This window comes from Sinocyclocheilus anshuiensis, unplaced genomic scaffold (genome assembly GCF_001515605.1).
Source record: "Sinocyclocheilus anshuiensis isolate Anshui unplaced genomic scaffold, SAMN03320099.WGS_v1.1 scaffold313, whole genome shotgun sequence".
In the NCBI taxonomy this organism is placed as follows: Eukaryota; Metazoa; Chordata; class Actinopteri; order Cypriniformes; family Cyprinidae; genus Sinocyclocheilus; species Sinocyclocheilus anshuiensis.
Window position 1 is genome coordinate 560,672 of NW_015536469.1, and position 26,899 is coordinate 587,570.

Consider the following 26,899-nt stretch of genomic DNA (forward strand, 5'->3'; position numbering starts at 1 on the left):
ATATTTCAAGTTTAGGTTGATGTCATCTTTACATGCAGCCAATGCGACTGGCCATAAAATCGGGCCGAACATCCCCATTGAAAAATAATGAGGATAGTTGTTCTCCCAGTAGCTAAACAACAATGAAATTACATATCAATACTAAAGCAATAATGTCATCAATATAATCATGGTAGCCAATGCAGCCATAACAATATAGATATTATTTCTCTATGTGGCATTATAAATAAAGACATTTGTGTTGCTTGGACAGAGTCAAAGGAAGCAGCATGGATCAATCACCCACATCTGTGTCCCGATCTCCAATTAGCCACAGGACGTGGAAACACAGAGCCAGGAAGCCCGTCCCCAGCAGGTCTCCCAGGGCAGTCAAGTAGGGAATGGAGAAGTTGTCAGGATCCATCCCTCGATGCCACATCCAGTTAACCATCCAGTCTGCAAGGTACAGCAGGATCACAACCTAGACGGAAACATTTGTTTTGTGTCTGATATACACTATTCAGTAATTATTTAATGTTTTTGCATTTATTTGACCACAAATACAATAAAAAGAGTAATATTGTGAAATGTCATTACAATTTAAAGTCACTCTTTTCTATAATAAAATATTTTTTATTTTATATTTTTCATTTATTTTCAGAATTTATTCCTGTGATTTTCAGCATCATTACTCGAGTCTTTAGTGTCACATGATCTTCATAAATCATTCTTTTGAATGAAGAAACATTTCTTTTCAGTGTTGAAAACAGTTGTGCTGCTTAATTTTTTTGTGGAAACTGATATTTTTCCCAGAATTCTTTGAAGAATAGAAAGTTGAAAAGAACAGAATTTATTTACAATAGATATCTTTTGTAACATAAGTGACTTTTTTGTGTCCTTGCTGAATAAAAGTATATCATTTTAAAATCTTACTGACCCCAAACCTTTGAACGATAATGTATTTGTAAAGTGAATAAACATTTTGCATTATAGCAATGAGAATTTAATGTTCCAATGCAAAAACAAACTTCTTAAAGATCTTAAAATAGGCTCATGTTTTTCATGCAAAGCATAATTTCCTAATTATTTCCTTTTGATTTTGTGAAACATGACCCAGATATTTTTTTCCATAGCATTCACTCAAACATCCCACGTGTAGGCTAGAAACACTATAAAACATTTATTTTAAACCTAACATTTCCTTGTAATGAGAAACCGATGCTCAGGTATACCTGAAGCAGAGCTGCGGCCAGATAAAATGCAACGAAGACGGAGGTGAGAGTGGTGTGTCCACCCTGCATAGAGTTAATAGTGTACAGGAAGACCAGATGACCAGGAGCGACCAGGAGGAAGAGCACTCTGGCAGAACGTGAGTTGACACCTGAGGAGAGAGTAAATGTAGGGTCATTGTAAGTACTGTTACAGAAGCATAACTGAAGTCATTAAGACACAATACAGGCAAATATGCTACTATCAATATTTAGTGATTACGTATTTGCTAAAAATTGGGCTGTTGGTTGTTCATATCACTCACCTGAGCCAAAGAACGTGCTCCAGGGAGTGGGGCATTTCCTCGGGGCTGGGTTCGGCTCTGCTATGGGCAAGGCGTTCATGTGCAGGTAGGTGGAGATCCGACTGGCTTGAACCGCCACCAAATTGCCGCCCACACCTGCAGCAGGGCAAAACAAACAATGTATGCAATGATCTCTGGTGTGTCATAGTAAGGGCTAGTAAACACAACCGACGGAAACATGAGATACCAGGTGATAAGAAGTCTCACCGTTGATGACGGGAGTGAAAACCGCCATTCCAGCAAAGTTAGGGTTAGATACGGTTTTATCCAGAATAAGGCCTCCAACACTGTTTCAAAAGAAATTCAATCTAATTTTAACGACACAAAGATACTGCATCTGTGCTGTCAGATAAATGATTGACATATCGCTGTCAGCCGCAAGTGAGAAATCCATTCGTCATAAAGAGGAATGAGGAAATGGAGCATCTTTATCTTAATCAGTGTTCTTCCTACCTGCTGATCGCCATGGCGATAATGACTGGCTCCCACCCTGAGTAGAGCACTTCCCGGGTGGAAGGTGTCCGCCGGGCGATAAGTACCCAGATGGGCGTCAGGGCAACAAAGAAGGCACAAACCATCGGGTTGGCATAGTCATTATATTCTGTAAAGAATAATGACATTTATTGACAGATTTACATCTTCACATTTCCATATGTTTATAAATTATACATATACACAGATTTTTAAAATATAGTTATATTTATACATTTACAGTGTGTGTGTATATATATATATATATATATATATATATATATATATCTCCAATTAGCCACAGGATGTGGAAACACAGAGCCAGGAAGCCCGTCCCCAGCAGGTCTCCCAGGGCAGTCAAGTAGGGAATGGAGAAGTTGTCAGGATCCATCCCTCGATGCCACATCCAGTTAACCATCCAGTCTGCAAGGTACAGCAGGATCACAACCTAGACGGAAAGAGAATGTGTCAACATGATGGAAATGATGGATGTAAATCAACAGGATGAAAAAATATAAAGTTATGATATTTTGCGCATATGTGTGCACATATGTGAGTATTATATATATATATATATATATACTGTATATATTTACTTATACATTTTTTTGTTTTTTTTTCTGGAAATTTAATGCCTTTTGAAACTTGATTGAAATATTATTATTCATATAATAATATATTATTCCACTTAAAAAAGGAAGATAGGAAAAATAATACATTATAATTCTGAAGTCATCGTAAAATAATGGTCATAAAATACAGATCTCTACTCTACTCGAGATTGAATTGTCATGAATAACGTTTAATGCAAGACTTGTGGAATTCAACACCAGTTCAGTTTCAAAACCAAAGCCGGTTGAGAAATAACAATAACACAACATTCTTTTGGGTGCAATTTTATACCCAGCTTCTGTAGAAGCTGGGTAAGATGAAAGCTTGGTTGACCTACTATTTTCACTTTGGCCGTTTTACATGTTTACATCCAGACCGTCTGGTCTTTGAGGTTCGATAAGACATAAACATGCAATCAACCTTTACCATAAATGTTTCCATATGCACACTCTCACTTCAGTACTGTTCACCGCACATCAAAACACCAAGGTGTTGCCACAAGAACGCTCAACTAACATTGCAATCTAAACTAGAATTTTGCTCCCACTTTATGTTGTTGCTTTATGTGGTCTAAAGGGAGAGACTGCAGTCTAATAGGTGCACCAAAGAAACTCACAAATCAGGTGGTGTTCACAAGCCCTGACATGCCCCAACAAGCTCTAACATGACTCCGCATGGGGAAATCTGACTGAATGTATTACTCATGAGAATCAAAAGTATACAAAAACCATGATAACCCTCAGAAGAAATGTTTAACTGTTCAGTTTTCTATTTGAATACATTTGAAAATGTAATTTATTCCGGTGATGCAAAGCAGAATTTTCAGCATCATTACTCCAGTCTGCAGTGTCACATGATCCTTCAGAAATAATTTTAATATGCTGATTTGCTGTTGTTATTTTTGAATCATCAAGCAAGTGTTGAGATGCCATTTTCTCCCTGACTGTTCCTCTGCAGAGCAAGTTTTCTGATACAGAAGGTGGAATAACCTGGCTAATTAAAGAAGATCCTGACTTCTGATATCTTCAGTTAGGACATACAAACACAAGTTCACAAGTTATCCGCTAAAATGTATGTGAATCTACAAACTTTAGTGTGCCTGCTCATATATCTGCCTGACAGTAGACATCTGATTACGCCAGTGTTCCTGAAGAGCTCAGCCAAAGAACTGAGGTATCCACTCACCGAGCTCCTTATACAGGCCCGTACTGATGCCAGCCAACAGCGCCAGGGTGATCAGGTCACCGAGGCTGGCTGCAATTGGGGTGGCCACATTGTCTGGGTTGATGCCAACCTTCCTGGATGCAATGATAACCCCAATCATGATAAGACCTGGGCGGAAGAGAAGAGGAAAGATTTGTCAAATTAGCGATGAAATGGTGGAATTAACACAGGAGATTGTATCAATCCCAAACAATGAAGACTAGACATTCTTCGTTTTTGATACCTCCTGTTTGGAGGATATATTTCCAATCTAGTGTTGAAATGAGACCTCGGAGCTGCTTTGTCGTTCCAGGTTCAAAAACAAGCATTAGCTGCTACTCGCCTCAGCTAGTACGTTTCTTTTTAGGTTGTCAAAACGCTTTAAACTCTACATGCTTAATTCGACAGATAACTTTTTAAAAGTAACACTACAACACAATACATATTGCGAGAACACATTGTAGAAACTGGAGATGCCACAATTCTCAATATAATATTGAACTGTTCGTTATGACATCCACGGTTCAATACGTGCTTGTGAATTGTGTTTTTTTCCGGTTTGCCGTATTAATAATTTCTGTGCATTTTTTTTCTCTCCGAATTGGCTCTCATTCTAAACCTGTTGTCCAACAAAAGAGAACATAATAACATGCTTTTACTTCACAACATCAGTCGAATGTGATCTGATGTGGCTTCTTGTCACCGAATGGGGCATAAATATATTCTATACTGTAAAAAAGGCAATGTCGATAAGCAATGGATTAAAAATATACTTAATTATTATAAAAATACCAGAGATGGCTTGAAAAACACCGATATATACACTGAAAAACCATATATTATCACAGTCAAGTGTTTATTGTCTTCATGTTTCATCATTCTCTCTTCTTTTTATTCAGTCACAGCGATAGCGATGCCTTTGTCTATATAAAGGATTTCCTGGAGTGGTTGTGGCTAGAAGGGATACAGCTATGGCCGGAAGTGACGCAAGTCTTGCAAAATCTAGTTCGCTAGTTGTCTTCTTTTAAGAGATTTTGGTTCAAAGGTCTTTGCTACAACATAGACTTGCTAGTTGTCTTCTTTACTGTCCATTTAATTTATTGTTATTTTATTTTATTTTCTCTTTCACTTTCTTCCCATCCATCCGATGAGATTTTGTGTCACTTCCGGCCGTAGCTAGATCCCTTCTAGCCACAACCACTCCAGGAAATCCTTAATATGGACAAAGGCATTGCTATCACTGTTCTATTACTTCTGTGATGCATATGTGGAGTTTCTGTGCGAGGGCGCCCTCTGGTGTCCAGTATGAATGAAACAAACATTACATGTGTTTATAGCGCTCAATAATGGCCAATTCATCCTATTTGGGGTAAAAATAGGAAAAATAATACTTATTTCAAAATAAAAAGTAGACATATAATAATCCAAGTCTTTTTCCAGTATACAGAAGTGTACAGGAGTTTAAAAAAAAATCGAGGAATGTATTGAACCGTGGGCTAACTGTATTGTATCCCTAGTAGAAACGTATACACACACACACACACACACACATATATATATATATATATATATATATATGTATATGGTATGATTAAGTGCATTGAACCGTGGGCTAACTGTATTGTATCCCTAGTAGAAACGTATACACACACACACACACACACACATATATATATATATATATATATATATATATGTGTGTGCATATGCAAAATACATATATGCATATGCAAAAAATGATTTTGTATACCATGTTTTTGCAGATCTTGTGCATCCATTGACGCATTGAAACATTTTGACATTTTGAAACATAATAAATAATTCAAACTGAGACGCATTTGCAAATAAAATACGTTTTTTGTTGGTAATCTAAATACATACACAGCACATGATCATATTTTTTGAAATGTGCATTTTAAAATGGATTTAACACATTTCACTGAGATGCAATCTAAATGCAACTAAATGTGAATGCGTTTTATGCTTCCTAGGATATGACCACAAATGTAGTACTGTACAGTGTTGGTTTCTCGTAACTCAGAGGTACACTCCTGAAAATAAAGGTTCCAAAATGGGAGTTTTGCAGCGATGCCATAGAAGAATAATTTTTGGTTCCCAAAGAACCTTTCTGTGAACAGTTCTGAAAATAAAATTTTTTTAGCATGAAGAACATCTAAAGAACCTTTTTCCATGGTTAAGAACCTTTTGTGTAAGATTTTGTGAAAGATTCTTTGTGGAACCATCAATGCCATTTAAGAACCTTTATTTTGAAGATTGTAGCTCACTCAACCCTCTCACCTAGCAGCAAAGAAGCGATGAATGCGGTGGCCACGCTGCTGGCACAGAGCAGGACGGCATGGCCCATCTTAAAATTACCCTCTGGAATCCAGCCAAAAATGACTGCAGCGATGGAAGCCAGGAAGCCGACTACTGTGGCCTGAACCTGAAATCAAGAGGGACACGATGAACTCAGACACCTCTTTTAAACATCCTCCCACCTTCCTGAAGTTCAAAGTCTTCATGTCAAGTTCACTTTGTTCTCTTTCATCATTAGAGTACACATGCCATTATTGGGTTTTGGGGTCTTTTCCAAGAAACAGATCACCCAATCATTACATAATTGTTTAGTCAAGCATGCAATCTGGAAAAGTCAAACCTCACATGATATGTGACACTGTGGCTATAACTTTGTTTACACTGCGCACAAATCTGACAAATCTTTAGGACTGACTGCCCCTACTGTAAGAGATTAAATCTGATCTGTTTCTTCTGAAACTGCTGACTCGTGACAGTCAATGTTATATAGTTCACTACATAAGGAAAGATTGTGAAAAATATGCATTTGAACAGCTTCAGTCAATACTACACACTGCATATGGTGCTCAGTGTTCTTATTGTTAAATAAACTATTAAAAATCCTTTTCTGTAAATTAAATAAAGATATATATACAATAAATATACATATACAAATAAATAAAATGTAAATAATAGGAAAAAATTTAACTTAAATAATCAAATGACAATTAAAAATGTTATTTGAAATAAGCTGAAAATTTAAATAAAGCTTAACAGAAATATTTAAAAAACTAAAACTAATTAAAAAGGAAATCACATAACAAAATGACTATAAAAATAAAAAATCAAATTCAAAGTATTACTAAATGCTATAACAGTTTATAAATAATACTAAAATAACACTGATGACATCATGCGTCATGTCAAAAACAAAAAACAACAACAACAACTGAAATCTGAATTCAGACTAAGACACATTAAATAAAAATTATTTTATTCAGATTTCATCACATATGGATCTGGTAAGTAAACATCAGATTTGATATGCTTATTTACTTATTTCACAGTCAGATTTTCCAAATAATCAGATGTCCGCTGCTTGTTGGAAACAAAACCTTTGTGAACTGAAGAGTTGGCATGTACGTTAGACAAACAGGATTGATATTTTTAGAAGGTCTCCAACCTGAATTAGTGCGAGGTTTCCCATGATCATTTTCCACATATCCTTGGCCGTATCCATTTGTCCAATATTAGCCTGGTGAGAGGGGGAAGAGAGAACACAGGAAGTCCATTTACAAATGCTCCCATTATAGTTTGACCACTCCACACTTTCCTCAGAGTGAGCAACACTGATCTTGCTTAAGAGTTCAGATGCTGTTTTACTTTTTATTGTATCTCTGATCGCTCAGAAAAGCTGCATGATTCGAGAAGTCAATCATAGTGCGAATGGTGCAGGAAGGGTTGCGTGCTAAAACTGAATACTTTAAGCATTCAAAAGCCTAATAATATCATAGTTCAACATTTCATGATCCAATCAAATCTCAATGGATAAAACAAAGCTCCATCCTACATTATTTCCCACTGGATATTCTGTTTCACTCTGAAATACACGAAGCACATTGCAAGAGCCATTAAGAACCACAAAACAACTAATAGTGCTGATAGGATCATCATTAAACGGTGATCTTTCTATGAAAAGGAAACAATGAAACATATATGGCAGGAAACATACATTTTGCTGGTGCTCAGGCGCCTTCGGTCCAGCTTCCACTAGAACAAACAGTGGTCAGTTCACAAGACAAAAGAGGGTTTGATGAGCTGGACAGATGCATCTTATCCTCCTCTCCCAACTTATCTCATCTCTCTCAGTACAGACACTAATGTCAAGTGGCTCCAGCTCTACAGAGGCTCTCTGTATCATGGGACAAGGCCTTTCCTGACCTGGACACACTCAGACGGGCCAAAACTACCTGAAAATATGTCTTAGGAAACATAAAAACCCTATGAAAACAAAATGTTTTTTTTTTTGGCTATTAGCTCTGAGGTCATCGATATGGTAGCATCCTTATAAAATTTGATGTAAAACAACATACAACAAATTATGAGCTACTGCAATGGAATACTAGCAAACTACCTACTGAAGACTTTACTGCAGGGTTGTTATAGTTAACTAACCCTAAAACTTCAACCATTTAAAAATATATTTTTGTTTGAAATAAAATAAACGGTAAATGAAATAATAAATAAAATAAAAACAAACTAATTATATTTCAGCTAGTTGCCAAAGCAACATTTGCCATTTTCATTTAGTTTGACTTGATGTCCAAAAAAACTTAAACTGAAATACACACACAAGATGGGATCGGTAAAACTTTTGAATGGTTTTGAATGTCTCTTCTGTTCACCAAGGATGCATTTATTTGATCAAAACTACAGTAAAAATTGTGAAATATTATTACAATTTAAAATAATTTTTTTTAAAGTGAATATATTGTAAAATGCAATTTATTCCTGTGATCAATGTTGGAAACTTTTAATAATAATTTTACTAATTTTATTATAATTTTTTTTTTAATCAAATAAATGCATCTTTGTTGAGCAGAAGAGACACTGAAAAAGATTTGTTAAAATCTTACCAATCCCATATATATATATATCCTTTTATAATGTACAATGACTTAACTGTTTGCCAAAAAAAAACAAACATGATTAATCCGGTTCATTTGTCAACCTGGGAATTGAAGGTGCATGCAGTATATACAGTATATTTTAGGTATTTCATGCATGCAAAAATAAATAAAAAAATTCCATTCTGTGAACAGAATAAGTATTGCAGATATGGTATAGTATGATATTTCAAAATTCAAAAATTATATTTAAAAATGGACAGGCCAAAAATGTCCTATTTCAATTGGAAATACATCAATGGTGCATGATGTCTGAAAATGTAGACTTTGGCAGACAGTTTCTTAAATGCAAATCTAGTACAGCAGCCCAACACACAAATGTGAAGGAACTAGTGCTCTTTCCTAAATGAGACAGGAAATAGAATAGCCTGAGTACGTGGGTAGAATGCATTTCACAGAGGCTGACAGCCCAGCAGTCTCTTTTAGACATTCAGTGCACCTCACTGTAGCCTTTCATTATGTTTCAAAAGAGCTGCAGCACTTCTGAGCTTCCTGTGAACTCAACACTTCACTGCTTAAAAAAACTCAATTACACACTTGCATGATAAAATAAACCAGAACATATTCTGAAGAAAATGTGAGCTCTACTTGCCGGTACAAAAGTCGCTGTCACAATGCAAGAGTGTTGTCGGATGTTTCTTTTGCCATTGTTAAGGTGTTCTGGGTGGTTTTTCACACATTTCTATGCAGTTTCTAGGCTGTTCTGGATGGGTGCTAGGTGGTTACTTCTTGGCCGAAAACAGCCCAAAACTGTACTACATTTTTCAATTTACGGTAATATTGCAAGCTTTTTTATAATCAGTATTTTATTCTTTTTTATAATAATTCTAGACACATTTACAATTTACAGACACATTTTAAATTTAATTTAAATACATTTTCTTACCCCACTGTTTGTTTGCATAAATCTCACAAAATTGTGTTCAATTAAACAATCAATCAATCAATAAATGAAAGAATAATTAAATATTTAGCCTCACAAGTAAATTTCTCTTGTTTGAAGGAGTTTTAGGTATTTTTTTTTACTGGTAAACAAGACAAAACACTGCATTTTCTGCACTGTAACTAATTTTTGGGATATTTTATTTCCCAACAGACAATTTGTTTTTTGCGTAAACCTCACTAAAACTTACGTTAAATAAATTCATATTATAATTCATAATATATTTTAATATTACAATATTTACACACACACACACACATACACACGTAATGTTTTATTTTAATTAAAAAAAAAAATATATTATTAAAAATATTAATAGTGAACGAAAGTGCTTCTCAAGTAAATGTATCTTGTTTAAAGGATGTTTAGATATTTTTACTGGAAAACACTTTTAAACACTGATGAAAAAACATTGATGTTTTATTGCTCAAACAAAATCACAAATCTGATCACTTATAAAAAAACAATATATTCTCAACAAGCGTCACAATTTGAGGCAGGATGCCTTACATGCCGAAGTTTAACTCTCAGAGTTCAGGGTTGAGCTCAGAAATCACTAACCGTATGCATTAGCACTAGTAATAAAACAGCCACTTAAAGCCTCAATGCTTGATTCTGCATGTCTACAAATCATTGTAGTCCATTCAGTGTTCACCATGCAGGAGGAAAAACAACAATTCTTTCTTTTTTCCTGCAATCTAATTTCTGTTCTGACTCGAACTACAATAACAGCAAATTAGCAACGCTACTATATTACAAATATCCTGTAAAACAGGATGAAGGAAAAAGCAGGCAGGAGAGGCCGTTAGTGGGGCAGTCGTTGCCTATGTTTAAGTGAAGTAAATAAATGTATGTGTGTGTGTGTATGTGCGCACAGGGCCTCCATGAGGCAAAAGGAAGGAGCTCCTGAGTCGGTGCCAACTGCCTGCTGCTCACTGAGGTGACCCCACTCTGGCGGTCACAGTGATTCTTCCGCACTGTGTCCTGCCTTGTGTAGCTCTCACACACACACGGCGTGAGGGGGAAACAGAGCTGGCTCGGCTGCTTCCACTGCTCATGTAAGCTTAAAAAAATTATTCACCCAAAAATTAGAATACTGTCATTGTTTACTCACCCTCATGACTTCATTTCTTCCACTGAGCACAAAATAATGGGACGAGAATATGACACAGAATATTAGTCAGAGAGTTGAACCTGAGAAACTTTTCACTATTTAAATGTTTTTTTTTTTTTCTGGCAGTGTTTTTTTTTTTTTTTTTCAGATGTCCGCTGCTTGTTGGAAACAAAACCTTTGTGAACTGAAGAGTTGGCATGTACGTTAGACAAACAGGATTGATATTTTTAGAAGGTCTCCAACCTGAATTAGTGCGAGGTTTCCCATGATCATTTTCCACATATCCTTGGCCGTATCCATTTGTCCAATATTAGCCTGGTGAGAGGGGGAAGAGAGAACACAGGAAGTCCATTTACAAATGCTCCCATTATAGTTTGACCACTCCACACTTTCCTCAGAGTGAGCAACACTGATCTTGCTTAAGAGTTCAGATGCTGTTTTACTTTTTATTGTATCTCTGATCGCTCAGAAAAGCTGCATGATTCGAGAAGTCAATCATAGTGCGAATGGTGCAGGAAGGGTTGCGTGCTAAAACTGAATACTTTAAGCATTCAAAAGCCTAATAATATCATAGTTCAACATTTCATGATCCAATCAAATCTCAATGGATAAAACAAAGCTCCATCCTACATTATTTCCCACTGGATATTCTGTTTCACTCTGAAATACACGAAGCACATTGCAAGAGCCATTAAGAACCACAAAACAACTAATAGTGCTGATAGGATCATCATTAAACGGTGATCTTTCTATGAAAAGGAAACAATGAAACATATATGGCAGGAAACATACATTTTGCTGGTGCTCAGGCGCCTTCGGTCCAGCTTCCACTAGAACAAACAGTGGTCAGTTCACAAGACAAAAGAGGGTTTGATGAGCTGGACAGATGCATCTTATCCTCCTCTCCCAACTTATCTCATCTCTCTCAGTACAGACACTAATGTCAAGTGGCTCCAGCTCTACAGAGGCTCTCTGTATCATGGGACAAGGCCTTTCCTGACCTGGACACACTCAGACGGGCCAAAACTACCTGAAAATATGTCTTAGGAAACATAAAAACCCTATGAAAACAAAATGTTTTTTTTTTTGGCTATTAGCTCTGAGGTCATCGATATGGTAGCATCCTTATAAAATTTGATGTAAAACAACATACAACAAATTATGAGCTACTGCAATGGAATACTAGCAAACTACCTACTGAAGACTTTACTGCAGGGTTGTTATAGTTAACTAACCCTAAAACTTCAACCATTTAAAAATATATTTTTGTTTGAAATAAAATAAACGGTAAATGAAATAATAAATAAAATAAAAACAAACTAATTATATTTCAGCTAGTTGCCAAAGCAACATTTGCCATTTTCATTTAGTTTGACTTGATGTCCAAAAAAACTTAAACTGAAATACACACACAAGATGGGATCGGTAAAACTTTTGAATGGTTTTGAATGTCTCTTCTGTTCACCAAGGATGCATTTATTTGATCAAAACTACAGTAAAAATTGTGAAATATTATTACAATTTAAAATAATTTTTTTTAAAGTGAATATATTGTAAAATGCAATTTATTCCTGTGATCAATGTTGGAAACTTTTAATAATAATTTTACTAATTTTATTATAATTTTTTTTTTAATCAAATAAATGCATCTTTGTTGAGCAGAAGAGACACTGAAAAAGATTTGTTAAAATCTTACCAATCCCATATATATATATATCCTTTTATAATGTACAATGACTTAACTGTTTGCCAAAAAAAAACAAACATGATTAATCCGGTTCATTTGTCAACCTGGGAATTGAAGGTGCATGCAGTATATACAGTATATTTTAGGTATTTCATGCATGCAAAAATAAATAAAAAAATTCCATTCTGTGAACAGAATAAGTATTGCAGATATGGTATAGTATGATATTTCAAAATTCAAAAATTATATTTAAAAATGGACAGGCCAAAAATGTCCTATTTCAATTGGAAATACATCAATGGTGCATGATGTCTGAAAATGTAGACTTTGGCAGACAGTTTCTTAAATGCAAATCTAGTACAGCAGCCCAACACACAAATGTGAAGGAACTAGTGCTCTTTCCTAAATGAGACAGGAAATAGAATAGCCTGAGTACGTGGGTAGAATGCATTTCACAGAGGCTGACAGCCCAGCAGTCTCTTTTAGACATTCAGTGCACCTCACTGTAGCCTTTCATTATGTTTCAAAAGAGCTGCAGCACTTCTGAGCTTCCTGTGAACTCAACACTTCACTGCTTAAAAAAACTCAATTACACACTTGCATGATAAAATAAACCAGAACATATTCTGAAGAAAATGTGAGCTCTACTTGCCGGTACAAAAGTCGCTGTCACAATGCAAGAGTGTTGTCGGATGTTTCTTTTGCCATTGTTAAGGTGTTCTGGGTGGTTTTTCACACATTTCTATGCAGTTTCTAGGCTGTTCTGGATGGGTGCTAGGTGGTTACTTCTTGGCCGAAAACAGCCCAAAACTGTACTACATTTTTCAATTTACGGTAATATTGCAAGCTTTTTTATAATCAGTATTTTATTCTTTTTTATAATAATTCTAGACACATTTACAATTTACAGACACATTTTAAATTTAATTTAAATACATTTTCTTACCCCACTGTTTGTTTGCATAAATCTCACAAAATTGTGTTCAATTAAACAATCAATCAATCAATAAATGAAAGAATAATTAAATATTTAGCCTCACAAGTAAATTTCTCTTGTTTGAAGGAGTTTTAGGTATTTTTTTTTACTGGTAAACAAGACAAAACACTGCATTTTCTGCACTGTAACTAATTTTTGGGATATTTTATTTCCCAACAGACAATTTGTTTTTTGCGTAAACCTCACTAAAACTTACGTTAAATAAATTCATATTATAATTCATAATATATTTTAATATTACAATATTTACACACACACACACACATACACACGTAATGTTTTATTTTAATTAAAAAAAAAAATATATTATTAAAAATATTAATAGTGAACGAAAGTGCTTCTCAAGTAAATGTATCTTGTTTAAAGGATGTTTAGATATTTTTACTGGAAAACACTTTTAAACACTGATGAAAAAACATTGATGTTTTATTGCTCAAACAAAATCACAAATCTGATCACTTATAAAAAAACAATATATTCTCAACAAGCGTCACAATTTGAGGCAGGATGCCTTACATGCCGAAGTTTAACTCTCAGAGTTCAGGGTTGAGCTCAGAAATCACTAACCGTATGCATTAGCACTAGTAATAAAACAGCCACTTAAAGCCTCAATGCTTGATTCTGCATGTCTACAAATCATTGTAGTCCATTCAGTGTTCACCATGCAGGAGGAAAAACAACAATTCTTTCTTTTTTCCTGCAATCTAATTTCTGTTCTGACTCGAACTACAATAACAGCAAATTAGCAACGCTACTATATTACAAATATCCTGTAAAACAGGATGAAGGAAAAAGCAGGCAGGAGAGGCCGTTAGTGGGGCAGTCGTTGCCTATGTTTAAGTGAAGTAAATAAATGTATGTGTGTGTGTGTATGTGCGCACAGGGCCTCCATGAGGCAAAAGGAAGGAGCTCCTGAGTCGGTGCCAACTGCCTGCTGCTCACTGAGGTGACCCCACTCTGGCGGTCACAGTGATTCTTCCGCACTGTGTCCTGCCTTGTGTAGCTCTCACACACACACGGCGTGAGGGGGAAACAGAGCTGGCTCGGCTGCTTCCACTGCTCATGTAAGCTTAAAAAAATTATTCACCCAAAAATTAGAATACTGTCATTGTTTACTCACCCTCATGACTTCATTTCTTCCACTGAGCACAAAATAATGGGACGAGAATATGACACAGAATATTAGTCAGAGAGTTGAACCTGAGAAACTTTTCACTATTTAAATGTTTTTTTTTTTTTCTGGCAGTGTTTTTTTTTTTTTTTTGCATATAATTCAGTAAATGATATTTTTTTTTATAAATAAATAAACGTCAGATTGTAATATACAAAATATTAAAAATAAAAACATTTTGCTTCAAAAATAAAATATTTTGCTTCAAGTACATTTATCTTGTTTGAAGGATTTTTAGATATTATTTACTGAAAAACAAGACAAAACAATGTATTTTTGCAGTGTTACTATATAATTGTTTTTTGCCCAAAAGTTTTTTTTTTTTTTTTTGCAGTGTAATTATTTGTTCAACTAGTAAAGTAATGCATTACTTTTAAATTTACAATAAAATATCTGAGTTACTTTTTCAAATAAGTAACACAAGTTACTTTGTTTTCCCATTTATTCACTGATGCCTCTCCTGCCCCCGTGTTGAGAGAAATTGGGAGTGAGGTGCAAGGCAAAGGCACTTCTTTGAGGCTTATCAATTTCCCTTTTGGTGTGAAAGGGTCTTTACATTTGCCAAAAATATAACTTTTAGGTTTTTTGTTATCAAAAATAAATAAGTACGCCCAGCTCAGGTGACAAAAAGTAATGGAAAAGTAGTGTTAGTGCTTTTGCATTTGTGTGTTTTTTTTTTAGCTCAACTGCAAAAAATGTGCCCAGCCTTTATAAAATAATACAAGACTGGAATGATATGTGGATGCTATAAGTAAATGACATTTTTTTCATTTTTGGGTGAACTATTCCTTCAACAGGCTGTTGCTTACTGATAAGTGGGGGTCCGAGCAATGATAATAAGCTCTACGCAAATCGCTCTATGCAAAACACAACGGTGGTCACGCACACCACACTTCTACAAACTGATAAACCGTGTGTTTCTGAAGCAGAGATGGAAGGAACCTCTGGCAGAGGCAGCAGCTGGAGCCACGTAGCTTTTAGTCTAGTTTTTAGTCCACAAACTCAGATAAAATTACGCATAGCACAAAGCCAGATTAGGTGCGTTGTGCTGTAGAAACGAGATACACGTTTATGTGACCATTAACATTCTGACAAACAAGTTGTCAAGCAAGCACAGGGTTTACAGGATGTAATACTTAATAGGATCAAGAGCTAACACCCTCTTAATATTACTGGAACACTGTATAGCAGGCAGTTAGTCACCTTCCAGGAATAGTGGAATGACGCAAGACAACAACACTATCATTTCATAATTAACTACATAATGTTTCAACATAGCTAGAATCAGAAACAAACTTTTTTTTTTTACATCCAATGTTTACATCTAATTTTACATCATATAAAGGTAAAGGTTCTTTCCAGCAAAGGAAATATTTGAATTAAATAAGCAGTAAAAAAGAAAAACAATAATAAACAACTTAAGAGCTTTCATTTAATAGGTAAAATGTACTATACAAAAACTTGGGTTTGATAAGAATTTTTAATATTTTTGAAAGAAGTCTCTTCTGTTCAACAAGGCTGCATTTATTTGATCAAAAATACTAGAATACAGTGATATTGTGACATATTGTTACAATTTAAAACGACTGTTTACTATTTGAATATATTTTACAATGTAATTTATTTCTGTTATGGCAAAAAGCTGAATTTTCAGCATAATTACTACAGATCCTTCAGAAATCAATTTTTTCTGCTCAAGAAACCTTTCTAATTTTATCAATGATGAAAGCATCACTAATAATAATAAAGTGGTGCTGCTTAATATTTGTTGGAAGCTGTGATACATGTTTTAAAGGGGTCATATGAAAGTTTTCCTTTCTCTTTGGAGTGTTACAAGCTGATTGTGCATAGATAAAAGTTCAAAAGAACAGCATTTAACATTAAAAATGTCTTTACTGTCACTTTTGGTCAATTTAATAATGCATTCTTGCTGGAAAAAAAAATCTTACTGACCCCAAACTTTTCATGGCCTGTTTGTGGCCATGCTGACAAAATAAATTTGAGCAAATATCCACAATTAAAATGTACAGTGTTTCTCTTTCAGGAAAATTGGCCAAAATATTGATGACATTATACAGTCTCTTAAGCTTTGTCCAAATAAAAAGAGAATGTCACTTTCCACTGAGTAGCAGCATCAAAATGCAAATCACAGCTATTTTAAAAAAGGACAAGCCCTTTGATATGTTCCACCACAAGTTCCTTTTGGAATAGGAAATACATTGACACGACGGAAAATTTGTCAAACCATATGATGGGCTATTCAGATGGGTCGAGTATGTAATACTCCAAAAAGACCCACAGTGACCCAAAGTAAGTCGAGCAAAAATCCACACCAACTATGAACAAGAGGAGTCATTTTCAAATGCAAGAAATAGAATTTTTTTTTAAATATGGTAATGTGGGTCTAATTTACACTACGAAAGGAATTAATTCTTTTTTTTTTTTGGTTTTTGAAGTAAGAGCATTAGAAACCGACAGTGTTCTTAATCTGCTGATAATTAGGAGTGGCTGCTGAGAAACAGCATCAAGCAGCTGAGCACTTAGTGTAGATTTACAGCACACAGACGACCTCAGGACCACAGGCTCGACACTTTCTGTTCACCTGATTGCATGTGAATCACTGGATTCCAGCAAAAGGCAGATGAACTTTCCCTGAGTGTGGGTTTGCACCCAATTTAAAGTGTTTAACAAGCTATGTCATTAGTAGGATGAGTTTAAAGGTACAGTTTGCCTAAAAACAAACTACATTCCTTTCTTAAAACAATAATACAGGGCCAAAATTACATGAAGGTGAGCGAATGATGACAAAATTAAACTCTGGAATGACTAATTATGGTTACTTTAAATCATTGCACTCAAATTTAATGAAAAACAATGTCATCTGACAGCATTGCTCCCAGATTTAACCAGCTAACGTGGGCTGCTGAAGGATGTGTTGTGATTAAACATGTAATCTTGTGGCGGGAGCTCAGAGAGCCACAGCCCAAAAGAATGTCTGGCTTTGCCACAAACCTGGCACATCCAAGTCTAGCTGAGACACTCCATCGAGTGTACGGTCCTGTGCTTAACAGGATTAAAATGATGTTAATTTGACCATAGTGTCCTACATGATGTCCCATTAAGATCTCAGAGAATAGGCAGATGGCCCAAGTTTTTACCCTACTTTTAACATACTTCAGCGAAGGACAATGAAGCTTTGTGAAAATGTTTAATAGCAGACAACTACTATTAACCTCTTACGTTGGTGTGTACAGACATACAGTTAAAAACAAACATTATTTTTACATATTTTGAAGAAAACGTATAGTTCAAATTTTTAGGTTTGGTAAGATTTTAATGTTTTTTAAAGTCTCTTCTGCTCACCATTTATTTGATCAAAAATGCAGTAAAACAGTAATTTTTGTGAAACAGTATTTCAATTTAAAAAAACGGTTTTCTATTGTAATATATTTTAAAATTGTATTTATTCCTGTGATGCAAAGCTGAATTTTCAGCATCATTACTCCAGTCTTCAGTGTCACATGATCCTTCAGAAATCATTCTAATATGCTGATTCTCAAGAAACATTTCTTATTATTATTATCAGTGTTGAAAACAGTTGCGCTGCTTCATATTTTTCATGTTTTTTTTGGTCAGGATTTTTTGATGAATAGAAAGTACAGCATTTATTTGAAACAGAAACTCTTGTAACATTATAAATGTCACTTTAATTGAATTCAATTTAATGCATCCTTGCTGAATAAAAGTTTTAAATTCTTAAAAAAACAAAAAGATCTTACTGACCCTAAACTCTTGAACGGCAGTCTACACTCTTAAAAATAAAGGTGCTTCAAAAGGTTCTTCAAGCGATGCCATAGAAGAACCATTTTTGGTTCCACAAAGAACCATTTAGTCAAAGGTTCTTTAAAGAACCATCTCTTTCTTACCTTTTTATAATCTGAAGAACCTTCTTTCGCCACAAAGAACCTTTTGTCAAACAGAATGGTTCTTCAGATGTTAAAGGTTCTTTATGGAACCATTTAGACAAAAAGGTTCTTCTATGGCATCGTGAAGGACCTTTATTTTTAAGAGTGTAAGTGTAAAATGTAAGTGGTGATTGCCTGTACAAAACTCATCGCCATGATGCTATGGTCGTTTTTTAAAGACAATTTTATCATCTGTCTTTTAAAAATTCTAGCACACCTCTCATACACACCACACCGACAGCTCATCAATATATTCTAACCCCTGGTATACCAATATTTTCCTTCAAATTAGAATATTAGTGCATTAGTTTTGACAGCAGGAATGATTCCTCATATTTCCAGCGGGAGTTACATAAAACTCAAACACACCTCTGAAAGCTGCACAAAGCAAACATTCGTCACCATCCGGACAAAAGAAAGAAAACTATGCAATCGAAATTGCGTCATGAAATTCAGATGATAATTCAGTCTAATAAACATGCTGGCGTACATAGTTCTTTGTTCAGTATTCCTTGATTTTATTTAAAGGTCCCATTTGATCAACATTTATCTGTATCTTCAATCATGCCCATTGGAAAGCTCATGTGTTCGATATTATACTAAAGGACTTACTGCAGTAGACAGTCTGGACGCGAGGGTCATCTCCAAGTTCCCTTTCAGGCCCAGGAGAGCAGGCACCAGGATAAAGACTTCAGTCACCTCTGTGAATACCGTCCAGTGCTATTGAGAAAGAGACACTTTTTAATACAAACCCTCACTAAACATTAAAGCCAGACAACATCTGTAAGTCACAATGGAACTAAAGCTACGAAAATGGATTTTTTTTATTGAGAACTGTTTGCTATCTCTTGCTTTTGATTATGAGCTGCAATTTAAAAATCTTATCTTATGGAAAACTGATTGAACCTAGTCTACTCAATGGTGAAATGGATTTACAAGTTACTCAAACTTAAAAAACTGAGAAAACCATGTTGAATAAAGTCGTTTTTTTTTTCTTTGCGTACAAAAAGTATTCTAGTAGCTTCATAAAATGAAGGTTGAACCACTGATCTCTAGACTATTTTAACAATGTCCATATTACTACCTTTCTGGACCTTGCATGTGGAAGTTACCTTGCTGTCAATGCAGGGTCAGAAAGCTCTTGGATTTCATCAAAAATATCTTAATTTGTGTTCCGAAGATGAACGAAGGTCTTACAGGTTTGGAACGACATGAGGGTGAGTAATTAATAAGAGAATTTTCATTTTTGGGTGAACTATCCCTTCGAAAACAAACATGAAAAAGAATTGTGATAAGATTGTGGATTATGATTCTGTTTGAAAACAATTGTGATATTTTGGCCATATCTTCCACACCTATTATGAATTCATTTTAATTTTATAGCTCTGCAGTCTTACGGAGTCAACAATTGACTTGTTTGTGTCATTACTATTCTTTTTGAGACGAAGTTGATATAGAAAACTCAATTATATCTCCTGAGCTATGACGGAAGAAAATCTCTGATAACATTGAGCTTATCATCTGCTAATGTTAAATTCAGGCCAATTTTAGATCTATTGACGCCCTCGTCCATTTGAACCTTTTCCAAGCATCCGACTTTAGATGTCTGAAGTTGATGACTCTGGTAACTGGCAGGCTGTTTTTTTCCATTAGGCTGCAGTGCCTTAGATGCAATACAGGCAGTATAGATCAATACATAGAAGGAGTGCTTATCTTTAGACTCATTCCCACTGGTGCACAGCAATTACAGGCCTGACACTGACTAGCTAAATCAATTCTAGCATCTTGTCAGCACATGAAGAGAGCGAGAAAGCACGGCGGGCACCGCTAACATAACGCTGAAGAAAAAGCGAATGGTAAACATAACACAAAAACAAAAAATCTTCTACAAATAGCAGCAAAAAGCACTAGTTAAGGAGTTCGAGCCGTGCAGCTTCCAGTGGGCGGATTTCAATGGCCGTTTCTTTTTCCTTGAGTCTTTGGCAGTGCAGGGGCCACTTTTAAAAAAGGACGAACATCAATTGGGAGCTGGCACCCAGCCACTTTGTCTTCGGTTCCCTTTGACTGAACCTCCTCTACTCTGTCCATCTCCCTCCCCCAGTACGATGTTGTCTTCAGGGAACAGCACAGTCCTGGCCAATGCCTCCATGTGCCTCTAAGGGTTCTGCAAACTTGATGCACAGAAGTGCAGGCATGCAACCGGAGGGGGGGCGGGGGGCGGATTGCAGGATTGTGTAATGTTGGCTGGCAACGCTCCTCGGTTCCAGCACCTTGGTCTCCAAGGCTCAGCGTATAAGGTCACAGAGGAATTCTGAGGATGCTCTACCAACCTGGGTTGTGCTTAACACCAGTGAACCTGCAGTGGTCTATGTGGATGCTAAGAGTTTCTAGATAAATGTATCAATAGTGCAGTGGGATAGATCAAAAAAAAAAAAAAAATTTATTCACCCTCACGTTGTTCCAAAACTACACTCTTTAAAATTAAGTTCCAAAAGAGAGATTTTGTAGTGATGCCATAAAAGAACCATTTTTGGTTTCCCAAAGAGCCTTTCAGCAGACACTTCTTGAAAGAACCATTGTTTCTTAGTGTGAAGTACATTTAAAAATTTTTAAAGAACCCTTTTCCACTATAAAGAACCTTTAGTGGTTCCATGGATGTTACGGTTCTTCATGGAACCATCAATGTCAATAAAGAACCTTTATTTTTAAGACTGTATATGACTTCCTTTTCCTCTGTGGAATACAAAAGAATATATTTTGAAGAACATTATGGTTCATTTACTTTTATTGACATTTTTTAAATACCTTCCTTCGTGTTCTGCAGAAGAAAGAAACATGAGAGAGATTAAATATTAATGATGATTTTCATTTTTGTGTAAACTATTCCTTCAATAATCTGGAAACTGTCTGGAAAATGAGATTAGTGCTTACCCATCACTCAACCAATTTTATTTCTATGTGGTTGCTAATGAATTCTTATTGGTTGCTAGGGTATTGCGGGGTGGTTGCTTACTGGCTGAAAACAAAAAAGCTACAACATAGATCTAGATATGGTTAAGGTTCTTCAATTTAAGTCTATGGGACATATATTGTAATTCTTCTCATTTAAAAAGTAAAAACAACAAGCCACATAATCTTGAGGCACCATTTACAATATGCCTGTAGCACAAATAGTGCTGTTACTGTTAACAAAAACTATTAAACACCATTAATTTAAATAAAGCTGAAATAAATAAAAATATAATTATTTGATGAAAAACACTGAAAATATTAAACATTATAAATGCTACCTTGAGAACTAAGTACTAGTTCCAAGTACTAAAATGATTAAAACTGAAGTAAAATTAAAGCTAAATAGAAATACAAAAAACGAATAAAAATGACAAAAGCACATAACAAATACATAAAGTTAGCAAAACTTAAACTAAAAAATAAATAACTTAAATTATAAAAATAAAAGCTAATTCAAATGAATAATGTGGGATGAACAACACAGAAAGATGAACAAACCCTAAACTAGGTGTGCCCAGTTGGAACTGAACTCTACAGGATGGTAGATCTCCAGGATCAGGACAGGGCATTCCTGCCCTAAATCCTAATTAATATTGACATTAGCCTTAGCAGTGCGGCTAAATAATCATTTCAGTGCAACTAAATAATAATTCACCAAGGAAATTAGATGATTTAAGTCTGTTCGGCAAACAGAACGAGTCATTAGTTTGAGACACTAGGAGACAAAAGCACAATTTCGGCACCTGTTCCTGCCCAGGTTACTCTACAGGACATCTGGCACAAAACTTGAAATCAGTCAACTGCACTTGTGAGTAATAGAAGCCAATGATATGGTCAAACATTAGATGGAACTACACAGAAATTTACTATAAGATCTCAGCTCATGGAAGGTTATGACAGGTTATGCCTGTCTGTCTGCATCGAATCCTGTCAAAATGAGATGACAGTGGATGTGGTAAACCCTAACTGGCTTCCTGTCAGGCCTTAATGTTTAGTCTGTTGTCCTTGTGGTAAAAACAGTTTAACATACATTCAGAGTTTAGCACAAACAGGTCTGACTAGAGGTTTTCTAGCACAATACATTCCACATCAGCTGGGTAAAAGGCAAAATCACCAAGTCGGCTGAAAAACAAGTTTCCATGTTGGTTAAGACTACAAAGGGTGTGGAGCTCTGGACCGTATTATGTAGTGAAGTAAAACCTCATGGCTTTACAATGCTGTACGTGAATAACAACTAGTGAATTCTCTTTCACAATAGGTTATAAAATGTCCCTATGCCAATCCACAGGTCTACACCCTTTCCTCAAAAAACAACCATAACAAGTAATAAACAATCGGTCTTTAGATTTTAAACATGATTTCTATCATTCACAGAGGAAGTGAAGTAAGTATTACACGAAACAAAACGCCAGAGACTCTGGACCGCCAATGTTTTTGCAAAACTCTAAGCGGTTAACCATTTTCGGTTACCCGTCTACCAGGGTACAACGGGAAGTCATGCGGTACGTTCATCTGTACAGTAGAATAACACATTTTCAGAAGGTAGCACAGATTACCCACCTACACTCTTAAAGATAAAGGTTCTTTAGATTATTCAAATCTTCAAATCTTCTTCACACTAATAAAAATGGTTCTTTTACAAACTATTCACTGAAAGCTATTTGGGGAACCTAAATTGGATCTTCTATGGCATTGGTGACTGATGCCTTTATCTTTTTTAGACAGACTCTAAAAAAATATATACTACCTGTCGGCTGGGATGTGCTCCTTATTTTTAAACAGGCCTACCATAAAACATACACACACATGCAGGATTGAGTACACTGGAATCTCTCTCTCTCTATCTATGCATCTATCTCATTTCAGTGGCAATTAGTCACTGGTTGAAAATAGACCCTATTAGTTCTCAACTCTGTAGATTTCCTCTACATGAAAATCAACACCATTACACCCTTTCACATGCTCTTAGGGGCAAAGGAAACCCTTAGCATGGAACAGCACGTGTTCACTGTTTATTTGGAAAGAACCTGTTATCTGAACATCTAGCATCTGAACAGCGTCAGGCATGCTCTGCTGCTCTTAGTACCAGGTAGCATTTGAAAAACCCCTGACTGATGGCTTTCTGTCAATAGCATCACAAGCATGCAAAACCTCAGTCACAATGACTTTTACTACAGCATTTTGACATTTATATGGGTTATCCTTTAACAGAGTGCTTCTTTAAAAGTAAGATGAAAAATACACTCATAAAAATAAAGGTTCTTTATTGGCATCTATGAAGAACCTTTTCATTACACAAAAGGTTCTTAATAGTGGAAAAAGGTTCTTTGAATTATTAAAATGCTCTTCACACTTAAAAAATGGTTCTTTCTGTTTACTGAAACGTTGGAACCCAAAATGGTTTTTCTATGACATTTGCTGTGAAAACCCCCTTTTGTAACCTTTATTTTTTGTGTGTACTGAAGTCTCTTTACATAAAAATTAACTGTGTTCCAGAACTTGTAATATGAAATATTCACATATATTCCAATATTATGATTTTTTAAAATGTATTTATTGATTTAACTCTATAATCCAAATTAAACACCAAGCAATTGGGTTTTACTTACCTGAACAATGTCCAGAACCATGCCAGCTGCAACTGTCCCAAACCCTGCCAGCAGGAAAGGGAACAAAACCTGGAGTCCAATAGAAAAGGACGTTTCCTTTAGTGGAGCCGGCGGCACCAGGCTTTGGTCCGTACTAGTGTCATCACTCTCGTTGCTTTGGCTGGCGTTCTCCAGGAGTGCGTCCTCTTCCCTCTGGCCCTTTGCGTTGGCCCGACAGTCGAGGACCACCATGTCCGGCCGTTCGTTCTCCTGATCACTGCGGTCCGGTATGGAGGTCACTTCTGTGAGTTCGTACTCCCCGGGGGTCTGGGGCACCTCCTCGGGGCTGTCGGGTAGTATAACCGGATGGACCGACCCATTGGAGTGGTGGAACGCTGGTGGAGCCCCCTCCTTCTTCATCTCTATCCTTTCCGTCCCGGTGGACATGTCGGACAGTTTGTCTTGATCTTTCGACCAGAGTACCATGCGGAGGCCTTAGGATGTAAAATGTCAATTAAGAAGAAATTAAGAAGCTGGAGGGTCTTACTTGAGTTTAGATCAGCTGTTCACCTGATCTCTGGAGATAATGTATCCCATTAAAGATGGTTGGTGCTGATGAATGAGTCTACAGGTCGAGGAAGAGAGGCAGGGGCGTTCCCCGTCTCCAGGCTTGTGTAAGATCCTGCCTGAACTTGGGTAGCATGCAAATTACGTTCCCCATTCAAAGCAAATTTTCCTTTAAGACATAACAACGGAAAGCCACATGTTAGTCTGTGTGCAAAAAAAAATCCAAGTGAAATATTCTTCATAAAATTGACAAAGCTGATGTCTCACAAGCACAAAATGTTACAAAAAGAATGAGAAAAATAGGTTTGAGGGTCCTAATGAACATCCACTGCTGGAGTCTCTGGGAGGCATTTGGCTAAAACTTTCTAACCAGCTCTGGGCAGTTGGAGGGCTGGAGATGTCTCACTTTACACCACGTGGTAAATTGGTTTTTGAAATTTATTTAAAGGTCTCTGGTGCCAGGGTAATGTTACAACTCACTGAAATGCCTGAGTCTGATAAGGTCGACTTGTCACCTGCCAAAGGGAACGACATATATTATAAGTTCTTAAATTATTTTAGCTCACAAAAAGTCTACTCTCTTCAGCTTTCATTCAGAAGTCATTGATTGATATAATGTATCCATGTCAACCTACTAAATTGAAAACTTAGGTTTAATTACTGCCTTAATTTAAATGAAATGTGCAGAGTGATAAGCTCATTTTATGTAATGACTTAATAGGAAAATCGAGCTAAAATTCTGAAAACTCCTAAACATGACTAGAAATTACAATGAGTTCATAGACTATAAGTTCAGCAGATGGAAACAAATTATGAAATTTCAACATTATAACATAATGAAAACAACAGTATAGATACAGCGATAGATAGAACGACAGATATAACTAGATAGATAGATAGATAGATAGATAGATTACCACGGACAACAACTTTTGCAAACATTAAAAACCGTCTTCGTTATAGAGTTTACATGAAAAAACACGCATGAAGGCATTCATTTTCCGCCGGACGTAAAAGTCTCAAAAACCGACTAATACGTGATATTTAAGCATGACAAAACTTTCCGGGCGATTCTTCAGAGAAACGAACACCCACACACGTTTTTTCGGCACGGCAGAAGAAAGAGCGCATACGAGCCAACAACAATTTGCTCATTACCTCCACACTGAAACAAAATCCCTATTTAGTAGTCCGATCAAATCCAGCGCAGCATGGGACGACGTAAATTAACACGGCTCGGTGCCGCTTCGCTTAATCAACACCTCGCTCGTACATCCCTCAGTAAAGAAAGTTTATTCCGTTCATTTAAGACTTACTTAAAACTCCAGGCCAATTGGAACAAAGTGGCAAAAATACTTTTTTTTTCGGGGCAAAACAGTACAAACTTGTGTAAAAGTACGTTCACTTTAAAAATCAAGGTTCTTCAGTGGTTCTGTCGAGCACTTTGGGTTCATCAAGAACCTCCAGAAAAACATTTTGGATGCATAAGGTACTTAAGTAGTTATATGGTTTCGTTAAAGATTTAAAAAGCTTTTTAAAAACAAATGTACATTATAGGATCAGTGGTCTCAGGTTGCCATACAGTTTTCGGAAGATAAACTAGAGAAGTTCTTTGTGGAACTGTCAGATTCTCTTGCGGTGCAAGTGTTTTAGGTTCTAAATGGAACCCTTAAATTTAGAATCTAAGGGTTTAAAATTATAAACGTGGATACACTTTAGTTAGGCTAACTCACGTGTCATTTATGTCATTGAAACAGAGCTAATGCAGTATTCGTGTATATTGCCAATGGAGCAAAATAAATAAATTATAGTTAACAATATGGTATTAAAAGACCCAGGTAAATTAGTCACCTCTTGCGCCTACCTTGTAAAGAAGACACTAAAATGCTCAATGCGGACTTGCTGTCATCCTCCTGTCATTCAGGCGGATCTCGTCCCCTTATCTATGGTTATGGAGCCGGACCGTGATTAATCAGTAACCTCTCGACTGAGGCTGTCAACTCCGATCCGTTACATTGTTCCATTTGACACGCGC

At 36.0% G+C, this 26,899-nt stretch overlaps 1 protein-coding gene across 3 annotated transcripts; it reads right to left on the bottom strand.

Annotated features, from left to right (window-relative positions):
• Positions 1–211: 211 nt before the first annotated feature.
• LOC107698497 (solute carrier family 41 member 1-like) lies at positions 212–26,899 on the bottom strand. Of its 3 annotated transcripts, XM_016499629.1 has the most exons (12): positions 26,729–26,899; positions 24,868–25,033; positions 24,319–24,791; positions 19,310–19,417; positions 11,121–11,192; positions 6,137–6,281; positions 3,821–3,967; positions 2,006–2,153; positions 1,760–1,839; positions 1,514–1,648; positions 1,212–1,360; positions 212–460 (listed from the first exon to the last, which is right to left on the bottom strand). In XM_016499629.1, exons 3-12 carry the CDS (start codon positions 24,781–24,783, stop codon positions 275–277), a joined length of 1,635 nt encoding a protein of 544 aa, XP_016355115.1. In that variant the 5' UTR covers positions 24,784–24,791; positions 24,868–25,033; positions 26,729–26,899; the 3' UTR covers positions 212–274. The 3 variants fall into 3 exon arrangements, with proteins under 3 accessions (XP_016355115.1, XP_016355041.1, XP_016355180.1); XM_016499555.1 differs by having other exon boundaries at positions 24,319–25,033; XM_016499694.1 differs by having other exon boundaries at positions 24,319–25,033; positions 26,716–26,899.

Excerpts from the sequence above, each read along its gene's own strand:
- LOC107698497 (XM_016499629.1), bottom strand. The coding sequence starts at position 24,783 with ATGGTACTCTGGTCGAAAGATCAAGACAAACTGTCCGACATGTCCACC. Across the intron at positions 1,649-1,759 it reads TTTCACTCCCGTCATCAACG|GTGTGGGCGGCAATTTGGTG; the intron begins GTGAGACTTCTT and ends GCCCTGCTGCAG. Across the intron at positions 461-1,211 it reads TGGCCGCAGCTCTGCTTCAG|GTTGTGATCCTGCTGTACCT; the intron begins GTATACCTGAGC and ends GTTTCCGTCTAG.